Raw genomic sequence first — 21,706 nt, 5'->3', positions numbered from 1 at the left:
AGCGCGGCGGATGACAACGGAGGGGGGGAGAGAGACGCAACTTACCTGCTGTTGTTGCAGATGCAGCAGCTCGACTGCGCTTACTTCACTGCTCGTCTCCCCACTTGATCTTCCATCTCTACTGCCAGCATCTAATTGGCTGCTTAGGCTGCTCATTCCATTTTGACTCATTGAACTGTTGCTTATTGTCTCATTGGCCGACTCCTGCATCATGACTTAATACCTAGAAGTGATTAAGAGGCACCGGTTAAGGCTCTTGTTACAATCCCCTTTAGTTGCCTCCTAAAAAAAGAGGGGGGGTAAAAAAGAAAAAGGAAAAATGGGGGCGAGAAAGAAAAAAAGCTTTCCATTATCAACCCCTGCACCCTTTGCAAATTAAAGCATTTAACGGGGGAGGGGGTGGAATTATGCATTCACTGTGTAAATGAAGCAATACAAAGAGATGCAAGAGATGTTTCTTCCTGCCTTTTATTTATTTATTTTTAAATTTTGCTTAATGCATGCTTTTTTTTAAATGGCCTTTTTTTGCATATTGACCATCACACACACAGATAAACATCACATGGTGTGTTTAAAAATACATTTAGTGACTTTAATGTGGTGTGAATAATTTCCAAAGGAGCATATTTGAAATATAACACGTATGAAGCCTTTTTTTCCTCCCTGTTCAGACGTCTTAAAATATCCTCGTTGCGTCTCGACTGAACGGAGTTGCTTAATGACGCACAGCTAATCATGCAAAATTAAAATTTGGTACAGGAGGTGAGGGGAGAAGAGGGGGAATTACAAATCACATGCTTCTGTACTGTGATGAACGATATAATGGTCTTTTCTTTTAGCTGAAGCTAAATAAAATTCGCCTGCTAGTCAAATGAGGAGAGAAAAAAGCTTGTCACATATAGGCTAGTTCTGTTCCTCCTTTTTATTTTAATCACATACTCAAATATTCATTATTTCCATATATTTAGTGCCGTCCGCCGAGCACAATTAAAATTCAAACACCAAATTTAAACAGAGCAAAAATCGCACACGTCAATTTTTACTCTGGCAAATAAATGAAAAGAAATTAAATTAATTTTCCCTGGCATCTATTAGATATGAAAACAGGGGAGAGTGGTGGCTCAAAAAAAAATCTTTCACGAATATCACTAATGATTGTGCTAAAAACAGCATAAATTATGCATATTACCTCTTCTCTGGTAATAAATGTTTTATAATTTTCCCTGCATAAATGTTGTGTACGTTCACAGGAACCCTGCTAAGATCTGTGGAGATCCTTGCAATAAATAAAAGAATCGTCCGACCCAACAAACGCAATTCAAGGTGTGTTCTGCATAGCTAATACACCCACAAGAGCCTTAATACACACTCCATCATTCACATATTCATCGAACCCCCTCCTCTCTTCCCATTACACATTTTGTTTCTCTCAGAAAATGATGACGGGCTGTCTCATATTTCAGTGCATTCAAACATAAACAATATTAATTACGCTAATGGCGAGCACGCACAATAAAATATCCCTAATCTCGTGTAATGTTTAGAAGGGATTCGTTTTTCCAGCAACCCTTTCATTTATTTCCCTGACAGCTCCGCCATCCTTCTTTCCACAGATTAAACACATCAATTTTGTCACCTGCTACGTACGGACAATTAGCAGCGATCTTTGAATGAGAGCGTACAGTAACTCGACAGCCGAGCCATGAAAACAAAAAAAAAAGAACGGCGCTAATCAAACACACGACACAACAAAGACGTAGTCTTCTAATCCATGGCTGCTTTTCAGATCAGCAAATGACATTTTAACGGCACGGCTTGTGTCTTATGAGAAACACTATAGGCAAGAGTTTTTTTTTTTTAAATTTATTTAAAAAGAACACCACCTAGCCAGTATGCATTGGTCAACTTGGGAACAAACAAAAGTGCAGAAGATTAGCAGACCAGGAGAAAGAGAGAGCGAGAGAGAGCGAGAGAGAGAGAGAGAGAGAGAGAGAGACTCCGCACAGTGTGAGGGCTGACGAATCTCTCCTGAAGAAACACAAAGCTGCCGTAGAGATTAGGCGACTAATAAGTATTCAAATTAGGCATAAATTTTACATGCCCCATGTTTAAAATATGCAGAGAAGGGCCGCTTGATTGCCTTTACGCGAATTTTATGAACAGCGTAATGGAGTATTTTTTAATGCCACAATGAAGGAGACTAAAAAGTGAGGGACGAGTTTTGGACACTGTTCTTACTCAAACCTTAAAAAACAAAACGCTAATTAAAACTACATTTCAAATCACTGTAATCCCAGTTTGCACTGTGGAAATTCAAATATGATTTCTACAAACTCATTATTCCACACATGTTTTAAAATAACTAAAGAATGGATGACATTTTGATGTAATATTGGGAAGAAGGAGGGAGAAAAAAAAAAAGATTTTTTCCCCTTCAAATTTGGTTTTGGGTTTAATGACGCGGAATACTGATCCTGTCATTATAGAAACACACATTATTAACACTGTATCCTCTAAATCCACATGATCCACAACTGGCGTGTAGGTGTCTAACCGAACGTAATGCTCATGCAGATGTATGCAAAGTGTATTCAGAGAGATCAGGTGCTGCTTTAACCTTAATGACAGCGGTGAGATAAATTAATTAGCCATCTGAAGGCAGCATCCAAATCTGCCAATTACAATGTCAATTAGAAACACATCCTCGCTCACGATCGTTTCCACGCAATGGAGCGGACGCGAGGAGGATGGCGGGGGGGGTTATGTGTCTGAATGACACTGAGTGAAGGAGAGAGTCTAGTACGGTACTGTACCGCCTGAGAGAGATGGACGAAGAGAGAAAGAGAGAGAGAGGGAGGAAAGCCAGCACCCAAAGTCTGTCATTGTTCATCTATTGTAGGACCCCTTTTTCTCTGTCTTTGACCCTTGGGGCCAACTGCCTGTCATTATAACACACTGTCTTTTCCTAAAAACCCACTGGGGTCAAGGGTTCGTGCTATTGGAACATATTTACAGCCCTTGCTAGTCTTTTAGTGTGGACAAGCTCCGGCCCATTTGATACTGAGTCCTGCGATAAACACTGAGCTTGTGAACCGCTATTACCCATATCATCTTGATAACAGTCATCATCTAAAAAAAAAAGTCAGTGTGTATTCAAGAAGGTTGATAAAAACCAAATTGCTGCATTTCAGGAATAAAATATGTTATTTGGATCGGTTTCTTTTCTCACTGTGTGATTTTTGTGCTTTAAACGCTGTAACGGTACCACGCTTGCGATTCCTTTCTGGCTGTGTAAATGTTTGCTCTCGAATCGTAGGCTGAGCAAATCTGTCCTTTCCATCAGGTGAAAAATCCCAGACAGGATCCTGACAACGCATTCAAGGGCTACGCCTGTGATTTCGGGTGGGTGGGTTTGCAAAGAAAGGTGTGGGGAGGAAAAGCCACAAATATAGCCCAGATGTTTCTCATTCACACACACACACTCCTCATCATGGAGGAGTCAAGTTACTCACGCTCATTTGAGCTGATCTGATTTTACAACCACAAATGTTGCCTCATTATCAAACGTGGCACCCTTCTTATCGGAGCTTGGATGTTGTGATTCTAAGTTCTCCATCATCTAAAGCGCTTGGAAACTGCGGGATATGTTTAATACAAGTCGCTGAAAAGGGGCACCAGAGGCTGCGACTGTGACATTAACACATTCTCTCTCACACACACACACTCACAGAAATCATCCACTTTCGCCGAGACGCACTTCATTTCTCCCCTCCCGTGGAAACCGGCGGCCCTTTCCCCTGATAGGACACGCAGAACAGACCTGAAAAAGAGCTTGATGATTATTTCAGGGAGGCATCGGAAAGGCAGACTTTGTGATCCAAGAAGCCTAGTCATTATCAGTGCATTGCTCAGGTGCCCGGAATCCTAACATTGCAAGGAAGGATGAAAAAAGACGGGGGGAAAAAAACTAAAAATTACATTTCACAGTCTGCTAGCTTCACCCGCTCTGATTCAGTTAAGATATGGATACCATTTAAAATAATCACAAATTCTGTGCTCCACTGAAATTAATTCATCATTGCCATAAGTTACAATGCATACAAAATAAAACAATGCGACTCTGGAGCTATTCTCCAATATTTAACAGTTGGGAATGCTTAATAGATCAAAATGCCAGATTTTTGAAAATGATTATGCAAAGTTTGAATTTCATCCCGTGCATCTGTACTACATGTGAAATTGAGAATACGCTATTTAAAAATGCCACTGAACAGCTAAAAATGCTCTTTAAAAGTTAAACCGTGCATGCCAGCAGTCTTTTTTGGTTCTTAGGGGTCGCCATACACCGTTAATGACTCTCCTCTAAACCTGAATGTACTGTAATATTACAGGCCCCCTCTTCTCAGATAGAGGGATTTCAACGTGATTCACAATGGACGAGATTATAGAGTAAAAAGAGCATGAGGGAAATCATATTTATACCACGAGTTCAAAAATGAAAAGGGAGGATGAATACATCGCTTTTCAGGATTAATAGTATGCAAAGTAACCGAATCAAGTATTGTTATCAGTGGTAAAGTGAGAACACATTCAAGAAAAAAAAAATTCAATTCACGATAAATAGACCATCTGTGATTCGATTCATTCAGCGCTGAATGTTCAGAACTTAATTCTAGGCTATTTACATTAAAAGAAGGAGAAAAGGAGAAGGACATGAAAAGAAAGACAGAGAGAAAAAAACCACAGACTAAGGGGACAAAGAAAACTGCGATAAATACTGAAGACGCCCTGAAACAAAACCAAATCCTTGAGAAATAAAAACACACATAATTCATAAATTCTAAACAAGGTTAACCTACAAAGCCGGAGTTTCGTTCAGATTTTCCAGCATTTCCGGAAAAAAACAACAAAACTTGAGGTGTTTCAAGTCTTTCCATTTCATTCAAATTCTCTCCTGCAAGCACCTCCCTCTCGGACAAAAGCAGCTCCAAAAGTGGGTGCCTAGAAAGTGACGCTGGTATCTCATCAAGCAGTCCCTGCGCTTGCATTTTGGGTAATTTCTTTAATTAACTCAGCCCACCTAATCATCAGTAATTGACCTATAAAAGTAGGAGGCCCCATTGTCTGCTCCAATCATCTCTGGCAGGAAGAGAAAGTCTCTCCCTCGCTCTCTTTCTCACTATTTATCCATCGTCTTACACTATTTACCTGCCTCAAATGCATATTTCATTTCATTTCATGCCGCAATTATCCTTTGTGACACCGGCTGCGTGTGGGGCGAGATTAAAAGCCTTGGGGTGGAGGGGGCGAGCGCTCGCCCCTGCCTGGGACACGCGTCCGCATTAACGACCGGGACGGCCCTGGTGCCGCCACACAGACACGAAGCCACGGAGAGACATAGCTCATAGTGACGTTTCCACTTATTTGAGGCTGATTAGGGTCATTATGTCGCACCGCTCTGATTTATGTTGTCATTCTTTCGGCCCGGTCCTGCATCGATAGATCTTAATGAATTGGTAAATAAGGGTGAAGATTACAGTTGACAACACCCCAACATTTCTCATTCATACCCGACAAGATTTATGTAACCAATTAGGGCGGTAACAGGCGAGATTGGTCGAGAGAAAAATAATCTTTCCTGAGGAAAATTACCCAGAGTCTAAAACCTCGACAAAACAGATAATGGGCAGTCTTTAAGGGAGACTTAGTCACAGAGCGAGAGCCCGGGCTGAAGGGTTCTCAGAAGTGCATTTAAGGAGGGAAGCGGCTCTTGTAGGACTTTCAAATTGATTTTTTTCTCTTAAAAATTCAACCGCACGACTGCAGGAACTCGAGCACACACACGCCAGCCGCACACACGCTAACTAATCAGCCACCATCTGCATGTCCAAACCAGAGGCCATGAAATCAATGGATTAAAAATTAACCTCTCGCCAACAAAGAAGCACTTTGATGTGCAAATGTGAACTCAAGAAGGTAGATTGCAAACTAGTACAATGCACACACACACACAAATTTTTTTTTAAATACAAATCAATCGTTTCTCCATGACTTCACTGTGTGATGATGCCGAGTCTAAAACCTCGACAAAACAGATAATGGGCAGTCTTTAAGGGAGACTTAGTCACAGAGCGAGAGCCCGGGCTGAAGGGTTCTCAGAAGTGCATTTAAGGAGGGAGTGCATCCTCTTGTAGGACTTTCAAATTGATTTTTTTCTCTTAAAAATTCAACCGCACGACTGCAGGAACTCGAGCACACACATGCCAGCCGCACACACGCTAACTAATCAGCCACCATCTGCATGTCCAAACCAGAGGCCATGAAATCAATGGATTAAAAATTAACCTCTCGCCAACAAAGAAGCACTTTGATGTGCAAATGTGAACTCAAGAAGGTAGATTGCAAACTAGTACAATGCACACACACACACAAAATTTTTTTTAAATACAAATCAATCGTTTCTCCATGACTTCACTGTGTGATGATGCCTCGACTGAAGAAATCCATTTGCATTTTTTAATAGTCTGGTATTTCAATTATTTAATTTACATCTGTGCGGCAAGAGTAGCCAGTCGACTCATTTCACATTAAAATAGAGGTAGATTGCAAACTAGTACAATGCACACACACACACAAATTTTTTTTTAAATACAAATCAATCGTTTCTCCATGACTTCACTGTGTGATGATGCCTCGACTGAAGAAATCCATTTGCATTTTTTAATAGTCTGGTATTTCAATTATTTAATTTACATCTGTGCGGCAAGAGTAGCCAGTCGACTCATTTCACATTAAAATATCAGATAAAAAAGGCTGATCATCAATGAGCGCAGACAGGCCGAGGAGGACCCGGAGGGACGTGGGAGAACAGAGGGAGGAAAACGAGAGTGATGCAGGCGTCGTCTCATCCAGCTTCCCCCTTCAAGCACATGCAAATAAGGCTGTGATGCTTAACTGCATCATTTATGGGGATAATAGCGGCATCATCATTACGGGACTCAAATTAAATTACATCACAATTAGCATAACAAAGTGATTGGTTAAACTTTCAAAACAAATACCCGCCTTGGCTAATGAGCGGTGTTAACTGCCACATACAAAACGTAGGTAAACATGTGTTTTGGTTAAACAATTTTTGAAATTCATTTTTTACTTTTTTTTTTGTTTGTTTGTTGTTTTCTTTTTATTTATTTTTGGAGAGAGTGTACAATGATGCATGGAAAAAGCTCATCGAGGGGATTTGCATAATAAAAAAAACCCAAATATGCAGCATTTAATTTTATCACACTACACAAGCTATTACACAGACTCAGGAGAACAATGTCAATTATCTATCTGATTCTCTATATAGTATGTACTAATCATGCAGCTCATTATGCATCACGGTATTAAATTATAAAGAAGACCACGTCCACATTCCAGCACAAAGCCATATAAAAACTTAATAATATGCTCACAATAACCCAATAGCGAGCGTTGCTCAGCCTTATGAATATTTAAGTAAACAAATTATCTGCCCGCCTTTGATAGGGATAATTAGTACTTGAGGGCAAATCATTTTACTGACCCCACCTCCAAAATGGGACAGGCTTGTTTAAGTTTTAGGTGACTATGAAATCTTAACTCTTTCAAATTAAAAAAATATTAAATCATAAAAAACACACATGCATCTAATTAGAATTTTACAATTATTACCCTACAAAAATGACAACAGCTGCTCAAAAATTTATTTAACTCTTAATATAAAGCAGACAAAAAACTATAAAAATTACTCAAATGATTTAATTTCCCACCAACATGCTGTAAACTACACAAACACTTCACTTCAAATAAAATCACCTACTAGGCAAAGTCAAAGCACACTGTTCTTCGGCACACACTCACACACACTTAACGGCACGCGCGCGCACACCCGCACAAAACCACATTCATTATCGTCATTGCCATTACCACCAGCAATTAACCCACAGATGAAAGCAGCCCACAAACCAAGCGGCACAAGCCTTGAGGAATGACAGCGCGAGTGAAAAGACCCGATGGATGGATGAAAGCAGGAAAGCATAGATGGATGGAGGAAAAGGTGGCTTTATTACCTGCAGGTGAGCGGTGTGGGACGGCAGGCTGGAGAGGGTGTTTCGCGGAGAGTCGGGCGTCATGGGGAAGAGCGTGCGATTATCAGTGTCATCACTCCAACTGTGTTTATACAGACTCACATCATAAACAAGCGCCTCTTTGGCCCCGTCCCTCACGCGTCGCTCATGCATACTTAAATCGGCAGTGCACCCATTAAAAAAAGAAAAAAGAAAAAAAAAAGACCCCCATCTCCTGACAATTATTCCTTCATCTCCACTTGTCACCGAGCAATTACGACAGCGTGCAGACAGGGCCCAATAGGAGACGCGGGGCTTTGGGAAGCCGTGCGACCGGCCGGGAACGAGGGGAGGTGATGAAAAAAGTGCCTTAAATGGAAATGTGTCGCCCTGACCTGGAGCTTTTCTGCCTTTTGTGACGCACTGGAAATACTGGCATCATTAGCATTAAATCTCTCCGAAAATTATCTGAAAATGCAATCATTGCAGGTTTTACTGCTTCTGGGCTTCCTAATCTAAAAATGCTCTTCAAAAATGTCCCTCTTTCTTTCCTTAAAAAAAAAAAAAAGGAAGTCTTTCGTCTAGCTGACCGAGTTGCTGACTGAAAGAAGCGAGTGTGTGAGAGTGTGTGTGTGACTGTGTGTGTGTGACCGTGCGCACCAGTGTCTCTCTCACAGCCTGCGCGCGGAGCCGAGAACTCGGATCGCACTCCGCCAGCAGCCTCTCACTGCTCTCATTTGAGCGTGCGGCTCGCGGCACACGCACACACACTTTCTCTCTCTCCTTCTCCTCTTTTTCTCCCTCATTCGGACTCCAACCGAGAGGGGATTTAACACACGCGGCCAGCTGCGGAGGACATCCCGAGCCCCTAAAAATGCAAGGTACGTGTTCCTGTCTGCTTTTTTGTATTCAGTGAGATTAGCCAGCATGCGACTTTTTTGCAAGTCAAACTAGCGAGCTTTGCGTTTTCCTAAATAAAAACCAAAACATGCAACAATCTCAGCCAGGAAGGAAAAGTAACCTACCTTTTGAGGAACGACACACAATCCCACTCCCTGAAGGTAGAGGCATTTGGAACTAGCTGACGCTCACTGTCAAAGCCATCATCAGTGAACTATTTACAGCGGTATTTACACAAGCGCCTCTTGCCCGATCACATCCGAGAAACCCGTGGCATTTTTACGCCTGTAATTAAAACAAATCAAGCAGACCTCTGATTGTTTTGGCACCCGAGGACTAATCGTACACAAAAATCACTGGTTTGATTGTCAGGGTGGGGTTAATTACAACTTATTACATTTAATTGCATATTAATTAATATATATTAATAATACTACATTTATCTCATTGCTTATAATTACATTTTAAAATATTATTTTAAGCAAATTATATATATATATATATATATGCATATATGTTTGTTTTTGATTGTTTTCTGCAAGCACTCATCGGAATAAAGCTTAGTAAATGGTTTTCATTGTTTCTGAATGTCCTTCACTGCTCTAGCCTGTAATCATCTTGAAAATGTTTGTCTGTCATTTATAGACACTTTTACAAATGAGGAAATCTGCTCTTTTCCTTATGAAATTGAAGGCTGATCCGTGACTGTGAAGCTCTTTTGCAGTTTAGTTTTATTAAAAAAGACATTGTCAGCTACACTTTTAAAGTGATTCTTATAGGACGCTTCAACTAATGAGTTTAAACTTATATATATATATATATATATATATATATATATATATATGTTGGTAATATATTGCCATTTACCACCTTGCTATCTAAAAACAAAAACTCAAATCCACTACTTATTTGTCCTCGTCAAAAATCAGCTTCTCTTATTTTTTTTTTTTAGCTCAAGACTGTTGCATCTGTAGTGATCAGGATGTTCTTGACATTTCACAAGGCAAGAGAATCTTAGTCCCATTACCATGGTTTGATCTATCAATATACCCCATTCTCTTTTTGAGTTCAAAATCAAAGAAAAACTGAGATTAATGGCAAACTCATAAGACTGGCCTCTCTTCATCTTGATGCTCTTCATCACCGATCGATATGACCTGAAATGGACCATTAGAGCACAATGATTATATAACAGGCAGCTAAACATTATAATATACTGTACTTAAGTGCCGCCGTACCCATGGCAACCTCCTTTTGCCTTGCATGGCAGAACCTTAATGAAGTAATATTAAGTAGCCTATAATGGTAGAGTCCAAACTTATTTGCATATATACTTCGGTAGGCGAGGGAGGGGGACGGAGCAAAGCTCAACAATCACAACAGCACAAGATAAGATGCGCGTTTAATCCACAGCATTACTCTGAAAATAACAACCCCAAGCCTCAAAGAGCTCTGAGACGCAACGCACATCAAAATAAGCCGCTATCTGCGCCGGTAAATAAGCTACATTTGGTGGCACCTCCATTAAAAAGCTAATTAAGCTCAGGGGCCGGGAGCGAGACGGGGGCCGGCTTCAGCTCTGAGGATCCCCGCGCAGGATTCCTCACATGTGACTTTCATTTGCGACCCTGGCCGGACGCCCGACAGGACATCCCAGAGAGAGTGTTTGCTCGACTCAATATCAACAGGCACAGCAAGCGGCCCCAGGAAAAGGGCCCTGCCTTCAGTTCCTATTGAAAACAAACCAACCCCGGCAGCCGCGACGATGTTCTCGTGCTCTCTCGTTCTCATTTTCTCCCTTTAATGAAACCTGCTCTACTCTAGCATCTGTAGGGAGGATTGAAGTATACATTTCAGCGGAGAAATAAAAGAGATAGAAATGACAGAAGTCAGACAGTTCAAGCTGACCGGCCACTTCAAACAGAAAGCCCCGTAGAACGAGACAGACACTCCAGGTTAAATTGGCTCTTCTGTGTCTACCCTTAAAATGTGGGCTCCTTCAAAAGCGCATTTGAATTAGATGAGTTGATGAAATCAAAGACTTGACTGTGTGGGTAAATTTATACAAGCAAGTGCAGCTCACAGCAGTTTACCTGTTATGCGGCAGATTGGCGGCAGATGAAAGCAAACTGAATGGCAGCCGACTTCCTCGCTCGCTCAAGAGATATTATCATACTGTAAAGGCTGTAATTTGTATTAGCGTCGCATTGTTGGAGAAATGCAGGTAATAGGTATTTGATGCGCTTGGAGCTGCCAAACTTGTAATAAGATGAAAGGCAACATGACAAGTCCTCAACGATGACCACTCAACACGTTTGTCAACATGACAAAAAAAATAAAAATCTAAAAAAAGTAATGTTTAGTATTTTAGACTCTTAAACAACTCAAAAATAAAAGATGGGATGGAAAAAAAACATTGATTATTGTAACCCAAAATAAAGAAAATGGATACTTTTTGTTGGTAACATTTCATCTTTATCAACACGACCACAAAACAAACAAACAAATTAAAAACAATTCACTTGTGTTTAGACCAATTCATTTGTTTTTAATCTTAAAAGATAAAGGACAGAAGGTTGAAAACAAAAAGCATTTTTTTGGTAATGCATTTAACACCTGTCAACAAAACAAAAACAAACAAACAAAAAACTAAAAAGCAAAAAAACTAAAAGTAATGCATTTGTTTTTTTTGACTCAAACAAGATAAAAGACAGATGGTGAAAAAACATTGATTACTGTATTAAAAAATGAATACAACTTTTTTTTTGTAATAAATTTAACAACACTTGCCAACAAGACAAAAACAAACAAAAAAAAGTTACATGTTTGTTTTAGTTGTTTTGACACTTAACTCAAGATAAAAAGATAAAAAAAGAATTCTAATGAAAAAAATAAACACTTTCTCTATAATAAATATACAGATACTGTATAATAAATATACAGATACTGTATAATATATATACATATATATATGTATATGTTTGAAAAACTTGTGCTCTTTCTGCCCAAATCTTCATTCTTCGAATTAAAATACCAAGCTAAATCAGAATTTACTAACCAAATAGTAAGACAAGTTTCATACCTAGTAAAATGAATCACAAAAATCACACATCACACATGAATAAGATTGAAATGTAATATTTGAAACAAATGCTTTCCTTAGATATATCTGAGAATAAACTGGGCTTAGTTTTTTTAAATTTGCAGCATAGAGCATAAATATTTACACAATCAATTTTTTTTCTTTTTTTTTATCACAAAGACTAGAAGAAAAAGAAAACAGAGAAACATATAACAATAAAAAGCAGCAGGAAAGTTGGACACGTCTTAGCTAGTTTCACATTACACCAGAACCCTAAAAGTACCCTGAGCTACATCCAATCCAGAGGTTTGATTCTATTCAATCAGACAGCAATTACTCAAAAAAAAAAAGAAGAGAGAGAATTAATTCAGGAAAATGGCATCCCACCAAAGAATAATAAACTCATTATAAGGAAATTTCAAACTTAACCATTCTCCATGCCGCAGCTAATTTAAACCTAATTTTTACTAGCCACTAATTCAGTAGGGGGGCGGGGATAGGAATTACATCTGGAGGTAATTCGCCTGTATGGAGGCTAGCCAAATAAAAAAAAAATATGAGAGAAAGAGGGGCAGGGATGGCTGAGGGGGGTTTCTGGTCTCTGAAAACTGCTGAATGTTTTCATAGTACTGTCATCAGACAGGTCAGAGCGGTGTGATTAGCGGGAGAATCCAACAGAGACACTGAAGTCCTGATAAAGTCCCAGATGATCAGACTCTAGCGAGGAGGCAGCCTTGTTTGGACTAGACGGTCTCACCCCACCACCGATATTTAAAACATCTCGTGCTGGATCACATGCCTGAACATCTGTGTCAACACATGATCAAAATCTGAAGCGGGGAAAAGTTGTTTGGGTGCAACAGACAGCCTGAGAACGCAAGGAGAAGAGCAATTCCCAACCCCAATCGTGACCCAAATGGGTCTTTCTTTAACTATGAGCAGTTTTATGGCTGAAGGTTTGATCTTTATTAAAACTAACAGAGTTATTTTTGTTTTATGAATGTCACATTAAAACGGTCTTGGAAACTTTTTTCAAATGTCTTATGTATAGGTCAAATTTTATTGCTATATCCTTGTCCTAGACCCAATATTAAACTATGAAAATCCACTATTAAAATAAATGACATTGTAAACAAATGTACATGTTACAATTAATATTAAAATAATATTTATGTGAAAATTTATTTTCAGCCAAGTTGCAAGTCACTTTATTTATATTGCCATTATTTCCATCACAATCAACAATTTAAAGTATTATTAAAAGTATTAATAAAACTAAGTGATACTGTGCCATTTTAATCAATCAGCAATTTTCTAACTATGCAAAAAGTTGGACAAATTTGATTTAATTGTGTGCATTTAGGATACATAACCTTAGCACAGCACATTTTACACCAAAAGTTGTTTAAAATGTAATTTTCGCCACAGAAAGCTAATAAAATTAAAGGCGGAAATGGCATTTGTTGCTGCAGAAAAATTGAGAGTTGAGAGTGTTCAAGAAGTATTTGCCATCATTGAAGAATCACCAAAAATTGAACAATTACAACCTGTGAACAAGCAGACAGGCTCCTTGAATAGTTGAAAGCCTACAAAGACTCGAAGTGAAAGACTAAGACCCGACGGTCTCGTTTGTAGGCATTGCAGATACACGTCGGATCTGCTCCAGGTGGGAGAAAATGAAAGTTTGGACTCCAATAATCTACAGTGAAAAGTGACTAAAAGAAGACATTTACATTCGACACAGAGCCTGACAGCCCCCACCTCAATCCCAACTACCCCCGTGTCCTCTTGAACAGAAAATGTGTTTTCCAAATGAAAATAAACTGAGGCTGGCCAGTTTGAGGCAGTTAAATTCAGGAATATGAGATCAAATAAAGACTCCTGTGGCGGCTGAAAAGAGAAATGAAATCGCTTCTGAGGAGAGATGTACTGGGTAATAAAATCACTCCTTTATATCTTCCTAAACGGCACATGTTCCCATGGAGTGGTTAAGCTTTGGCGCGGTCGGTCAAAGACAGTATGCAAGTGGCAATTTTTACTTCCTGAAGATCTCCCTACCGATATCCTTCTTAAGTCTTGCGCTCTGCAATTTGGCAGAAATGGCGAACTCTTTAAATGTTGAGTTTTAGGAAAACTTTTGGCCCGAATTGCTTTAACAACACGCGGTGAACGAGAACTCCATATTCCATTAGCCCAACATAACTGGAGGTCGCAATCTGGTGCCTCCGACGACCCGATTCCATTATGGCAGGAACGGAGGATGAATACTTGCTCTTGATTGGACACAGTCAATAGTGCAGAGCGCAAACAAAAAACATCACAGGAACAACCGCTCCACTCTGAATCACTTCAATTCATCCGTTCGTCCATTGATGGCGGAATTATGGTGCATTACCAAAAACATGTAATTGATTTGCCTTTGAAAAGGTAGCCACAATAACTTTCAGACCACATTTTAGACAGCCATATTGAAGGGCATTAGCAAACGGAGGAATACATTATAATTTATAATATAGTGGTTATTAAAGTCTCAATAAAAAGGGTTTAGAGAGTGGAATGATTCACTTATCAGTTTGCTTGTGCGGTACTTAAAAGCAGCCCTCTTCTGTCATTTTAGCCGCAAAAAAGTAGCCTGTGATGACATTGAAAACGGCACTGCATGTACAAATTTCCTTTCGATGCAAATGGTTTCCATTAATTCTTGGAATGGAACAAAAATGATAATTGTTTATGCAAAAGGCAGGGAAAAAAATTTAACACGCACCAGTCCCTATTTGATTTTCAAATAAAGGCCAATCAAAAACACTGAAACAAACGTATTAAATGGCAGCTTCTATTCAAAGTACAAATTGCTCTGTACCGTAAAAAGCTTAGACTATTTGTACCAGAAGCTAAAGAGCACAGGAAAAGGGCCTTTCAAGCCACAATAAGGGTTTTCAAATAAGTCAAATAAAATGTTCCCAGAGAAGTCAGGAATTTGAAAAAGTACAGTTGTAAAGAAAGAATGTGACGTGGGTTTCAAAACATACATGCATACACTGTACACTCTCAGAAAAAAAGGTACAAAAGTTTACAATGGGGTTAGTACATTTTCAAAATTGTACCATTTATGTACACTGTAAAAAAATCCAACTTTCGAAAAGTTCTACTAACCAATGTAAAACAGTAGCACGAACATAGAATGATTGAATATATATATTTATTAGGCTATCATATAGTATTATAATAGCATTATATAGTGGTTCAATGCATTATATTGTGTGTTTTTTTTGTCACAGGTCAGACTATTTTTTCGGATAAGCAAGAAATAAAATATTTAAAGCACAGAGAATGACAATGCTGTGAAGGGAGTATATGCAACTCGGTATTTCCGCGCTGTCTGAAACACATCTCTATGCTTGTGCGCGCTTTGATTGTGTGCGAGAACAGCGCATGAGTAACGAATTGAGCTCTCTTTCGTTTCTTCTTCTTGTGGTTTAAAATTGCTTGTATGTGTAAATTGGCAAATTAATCTGCGAATCACGTGCATGCTGAACGGTAGGGTCTCATCCATACATATTACAGATCAACTGCGATCCGTTTAACTCCTAATATGTGACAGATCAGAGCAATCTTTCATTTACTTATTTAACATGAAATTGTCAAATTGCTACTCCATATCAATCGCATACAAACAAAATACAGAATAATTAGAACAATCATTAACATAAATAAATAACAGTGTCATATCTATACACATTTTTCCCTGAACGTTCTTGCGACCCGGTAGCAATTCTTCCATGGCCCAGTAGTGGGTCGCGACCTGGTGGTTGGGGACCTCTGCATTAGATTAACTAAAGTTGTTAAGTTGTCGGTTGGTAGTTGGGTTATCTTAAGTTGAGTGCGATAGGTTGCCCTATTTTTTTTTTTATTAGGTCAACTACAGTGTTTTTTACAGTGTACTAATATGTACCTTTAAGGTAATTATATGCACACTTTAGGGGTGAATAAGACACAAAGGTGTATCTTTTGACAGCTTTTGTAACCTTTTTTCTGGGAGTGTACATATATGCAAAGGAAAGGCAAATTATAAAATTTAATATTTTATACTTTATTTTTTCCCTTTTCATTGTATAGTATCATTATCTAAGTTTTGATAAAGGTCTCTCATCTATATAACCTGAATCAAATTTAAATCAAATTGAATTTTTCACATGCTATTACAATGTTGTTGATGCTGCTCTGCTGCTGTTTAATTCACTTCTCGGCTGATAGTGTCATCATAGTGAGCAATAATTGATTCATTAATAGATTAATTGCTGTGCAACTCTTAATGAACATCTTCAACACATCCTTGAATCTGAAGAATCACACTCGAAACTGCAAACGTTACAACCACGACCCATTTGAATTCACACATCCGAACCAAAGCCCACAGCATACTTCCAACATTTTTCCCCTCATCAGGACTTCGGCATGTACAAGACTCTCTGCCTTTTACTGGATAGAAAGCAGAAGGGAAGGAGGAAAAAGGAATGCAAGGATGTTCTGACAGTTTAAAAGTGCCCAACAGCTGCCGTCGGGTCAGCTAAAAGCACATCCACCTCCCCAAACAAACTCAGACACGACTTCAAATGCATAGCTAGACTCTTAGCTAATCCTTCCATTGTTCAGGCTCACTGAGTTTCGGCCCCCATTGCCTTTTCTGCTCAAACTACACCCCTAGACTAACAACCGAACCCTCCGTGCCAGCGACCAAACTTAACTATGACACGGTAATAAATACCTACAAAAACCACCGAAACATGCATGACGCAAATTTTTCGACTTGCATCATGATAGAACCCCATCAGAGGAAGAGCCCAACAGCAGGAGACAAGCACTAAACAGGGGTATTTTGTTTGGCTCGGACAAATCCATGCTTCCCCAGAGGACATTTAATACTGTGCAGAAGTAGCAAACTTCCGACAAAACCGGCTACAGTAGTCCAATGTGCACACGTTCGAGAAGAGCTTCGGGGTTGTGTTACGAAGTGGTCTGTATTGAACGCCAGTCAATTAAAGACGAATTTGAATGTTTCCTCCTGACAAATAAATGCATGGGGTGGATGGTTGCCACCAAGGTATGAGCCAGAAAGAACTTAAATGTCTTTTAATTACTTCAAAAATGAGAGGAAAGTGCCGTCAAAGCATTACGCTGGCACACGGAAAGGGGTCGGCGTCCAAATTCGCCTGCCAAGTTGCCACAGAATCAAAGACAAATGTTTCATTAGCAGGTAACTTTTTTTTACAAGTCTCCGGCAGTTCCGATTTAACACACACCATGCACAAAAATAAATTTACACACGCAAATTATAAATGCAAGGCTCTTGCAACGGGACTTGAACTTTTCACACCTTTCAAAGCCACAGAATTGGCTGCATTCAGCCTCTCTACAGCTGCTGCTTTGCACTAATGCAAGACGGTGTCATATGAAAACTATTCCTCTACCCAAACCACAGAGCTGGTCATTAATGAAACACAGCCTGCACAGTGAGGTCATGAAAAGTCTACATTTCAGCAGCCACATATACAGTGAAAAAAGCATATTTCCCAAAGAATAGAGTAACAGGAACAAAAAAAATTTAAAAATCAGATTCCAGTCCCAAGGACAGGGAAAAATAAATAAATGGCAGGGAACGGTGGCCTCTCACATTTTCCCCCTGCGCTTTGCAAACAACCGTCAACTGCTGCTAAGAAACAGCGCTGCTTCACAATGAGAGCAGACTAAACAATCTGATCCCGGCCAAGGCAAACACTCTGCAACTCTGCACACAGTCGCATTTCAGGATGTCTCAGCTTAATTGCCAACTATCAAATCTCACAATGGAATCTGTCCATTTGGCAGAGACCCCGACGGCGGACCTGATAAAATGTTGTTTAATAAGTGTCAGCTTCATCCCATGATGAGAATCGTTTTGACGGGATTCGAGTTTCGGTTGGCTCTTTTTTCATTTGTCAAAAAAAGGGAGACCAACTCTGCATAGTTACATTCGCAAAATCATAATGCGTGGAGCAAGTTAAAGACCTTGAAATCAAGTTTTAAGGCTCTTAGTCCAAGTCTGTCAACTTTGAGGTCTATAAAGAGTACTCTACTAGCGTACTCTAAAAGTTGACATTATATATATATATATATATATATGTATTTGTATTTTTAGATTAAAATATTTATATTTTTGAAGCATTTTAAAATATAGATTTTTATATATGGTTTATGTATTTCTATATGCACATTATATGCATTCTAGAGAGCATTTGTTTAGACAACAATAAACTATGCAGTGCAGCATGAGTCATTAATATTTGTTCTGTTTCTGTTGTTTCATTTTTTTTTCGGTTTTCTGTTTATATTTCAGAAAAATATAAATATATATAAATATAAATCAATTTCATATGGGACTTTTAAAAAACGCCACACCTCAATGTGTGTCTGCACAGCAGAAATGCTTTTGAGCTACTGGTACATGAAGTTCCTGGGATACTGAGGCTACCGATGCAAACCGGAGCGGACGAGCCTCTAACCGTTTGAAGACGCAGAGGGGACGAGCGCTATCAGGACTATGAGGGCAAGATAATCGGTTTGTCACTCGGTGCGTCTTGTGGCATTCTGTTTTTCTAAGTCTGACTTTCAAACTCCCAGATCCAAAAAACTTCAAACAACCAAAATACCAGCACATTCATAAAACAGAACAGAACCGCTGGGAATTTAAGACGGAGGGAGAGAGTGCGTGCGCACACACATACTCACACTCGTTCGCACAAAGGTAGCAGGCCTCGACAGCAGATGGTAAAATTAACATTTCAACAGTTCTCTTCTTTCATGTAGGTCTTGGCAGAACCACCTTTTTTTCTGGAAAAATGTAAAGGCTAGGTTTTGGAAAGATGCAAGGCTAGAGAAAGCATCTGGAAAAAGGGAAGGAGAATATTGGCTTATTGCTCCTGATGGTCCTCCTCTATGAAAAATTAAATAGGTCTGTTTTGCAGGTTTGGCTCTCTGGAGTGCCCTCCACTCTGTTATGGAAACATCATCTCAGTAATTTATATGTGCTAGAACACCCGGTGATGAAGGAAAATAAACTTTTTGTGGTCTTCTTTAAATATAGTCCGCTGACTTTTTCACCCTCGTCTAATCTCATCCGGTTTCCCTCGTTAGCGTCCAGACGCTGGTATATGCATTCAGGAGAAATAACCTGCAATTAACAGTGCTTTTCGTAAATCGACGCACCCTCCGAACAGACACGCGCAGCTTCGCTGAGATATATTCAGAAGCTGTCTAATGCATTTCAAATAAATAAAAATCCAAGTGGGTGGAAAAAAAAAAAAAAAAGATCAAAACACCAAAGTGACAGACTCATTTGAGTCCATTGAATGGAACGCCTGAGTAGAGGCCATTAATTTAGACACAGTTATGGCTAAATTACATGTGTTTCACCTCTGTGACATTTTAAATGCAATTAAAAGCTGGTTATGAAAGAGTGCGGACTTCCTCGTGATGAGGGAAATCGCTGCAGTGATTAACATGCAAACGAGCTCACGCTGGCGGAGTAGATTGAGGTTTGAAAACCCCATTTACTTTTGTGTGATTATCTATTTACCAGTACACAGCCTTCAATCTCTCGCCATTCCCCCGGCGCACATCACTCAATTACACTCCCACCTTTATTTACGACTGTACGATGGGCTCGAAGCGTCCATTCCGTCGAGCAAGCTTTTGTCTAAAAAATCGCGATTTGGATCAGCAGTGGCCCTCCTCGGAGGGAGCGCACAGCTGGAGCATGTCAAATATCAGCCCTACCATTTGGCTACGACGATTCTGTAAACGGTTCATTAACAAAACGTCTCCGACTGCAGTTTTACAAGTTGGCCCCTGATAAATTGTTAAGTTGGAGGAGATGTTCCAGATGAAGATGATGGGTCTTCTGAACACACGGCCTCGCCAGAGGAGCTCTGGATTTAGATGGAAATGAACTGCGCTGGAAACACTCAGAGCGCTATTATGTTTCGGCGTGTTGATGCAATTATTATCTGAACGCCTGGCAGCATCAGAGGAATCTAATTTAATTAATTTAAACGGATGAATAACCACAAAATTCCTGTTGTAAAAATGTGCACAGCGATAAATGCTGGAAATTCAAAAATAAGTCATATCTTGATTTTAAAATCTAAAAAAAACAAAAAACCAAATACCCATTTTTATGAAAATAGATGATGCATAACGTATATTTTTAACAAAATTAAGATTTTAAAATCCACATATATGAGAAAGTGTTTTTTTTGCCTTCACTGCTTCATTTTAAATGGTCCTGCAGCATGCTAAATCATTTTTAAAATGCACAAATATTTAAAGCAGTCACTTAATTACTATCAGCTCATAAAAGCTGTGCATAATAATAAAAAATAATTAGCAAATGCTGTTTATTATAGTGCAGATCACACCACAGGATGCCAACTTCCCTATTTAAACTACTTAATTTATTGTCACTGCCTCTATTAAACATGCTAAACTAGATAATAAAATATATAATTCTAATCAAATATTGATATTCTCTTAAATAATTATACTGTATAAAAATAAAATAAACAGACCTAAATATTCCATTACTCGGCTCTCCGGTTTTGCCACCCACTGCAGACAGAGGAGTCTGGTCTGTATGATCATTTTCCCCAGGATTCATGCTTCCGCACTGGGACAGAGTTTAGAGAAGCCCTCGGCTCTCTTAAAGCTCCTGCTTTTTCAAGTGCTCTCAGCCTGAACAAAACAAACCCTGTTGATCCAGCCGAGGGGGTTCAGGAGAGCAAAAAATGGAAACAGTGCCATCCAGTGATGTGTCTGGGCATTCCTCAAGGCTTGATCTCCAGGAAGCCCACAGACTGATATGTACTCTGGCAAAAGCCTGTAATCTGTCATTTCTTCTTTGTGGTGACTAAAGACAGAGAATCGTCTCGGCGGAGCAGTGGGCAAAACACATCAGAGTGAATAACGGTAAGACCCTGCATGTGTGCGAGCTGATTCTCAAGTAACTGTGAAGAGTTACATCAGAAAAACCAGAACAAAACTCACCTGTCGTAATGTAATCTGTAGGGGAAAATAAGCGGATCGTTTCGGTCCTGAACACTTGACAAAAAGCATCTGAGGGTAAAACGTTGGCTGCTATTAACTACGACTGATCTTAATGCTATCTGATCGTGTCCAGAAAGCATGACATGGAAACATCTGATAAACTTGTACTCAAAAGCATCTGGGCTTCATTTTTTAGTTTGAAAATATACGTTTTGTGATGCAGACAAGGATTCTCCATTTAAACATCATAACACTTTACATCATGTAATCATCAAACACTACAGAGTTAAAACTATCAAAATTAGGGTTAGTATGAAATCAAAACGGACCCTGTTTACATCTTACTGTACACAAAATATTATGATTTCTGAAACAACTTTTAATCAAACTCATCAAGCTCTTTATTTTTTTCAATCCTTCCCCTCAAATAATATAAAAATTATATAATTTATATTAATATTAAATTGCATACGCATATATATATATATATATACATACATACATACATACATACATACATACACACACACACACACACACACACACACACACACAC

The 21,706-nt window shown here is 39.2% G+C and overlaps 1 protein-coding gene across 1 annotated transcript in view; it reads right to left on the bottom strand.

Moving 5' to 3' along the window:
• The window catches only part of LOC107584045 (forkhead box protein P2-like), an 89,776-nt gene that overhangs the window by 54,894 nt on the left and 13,176 nt on the right, over positions 1-21,706 (bottom strand). Inside the window, exon 3 of the mRNA XM_016270448.1 lies at positions 46-223. Within this exon, the coding sequence (XP_016125934.1) occupies positions 46-213 (168 nt within the window). The 5' untranslated portion in view covers positions 214-223. The remainder of the gene's footprint in view (positions 1-45; positions 224-21,706) is intronic.

The sequence above is a fragment of the Sinocyclocheilus grahami genome, unplaced genomic scaffold, assembly GCF_001515645.1.
Source record: "Sinocyclocheilus grahami isolate Dianchi unplaced genomic scaffold, SAMN03320097.WGS_v1.1 scaffold56.1, whole genome shotgun sequence".
In the NCBI taxonomy this organism is placed as follows: Eukaryota; Metazoa; Chordata; class Actinopteri; order Cypriniformes; family Cyprinidae; genus Sinocyclocheilus; species Sinocyclocheilus grahami.
This window is presented reverse-complemented; position numbering and strand designations above follow the sequence as displayed.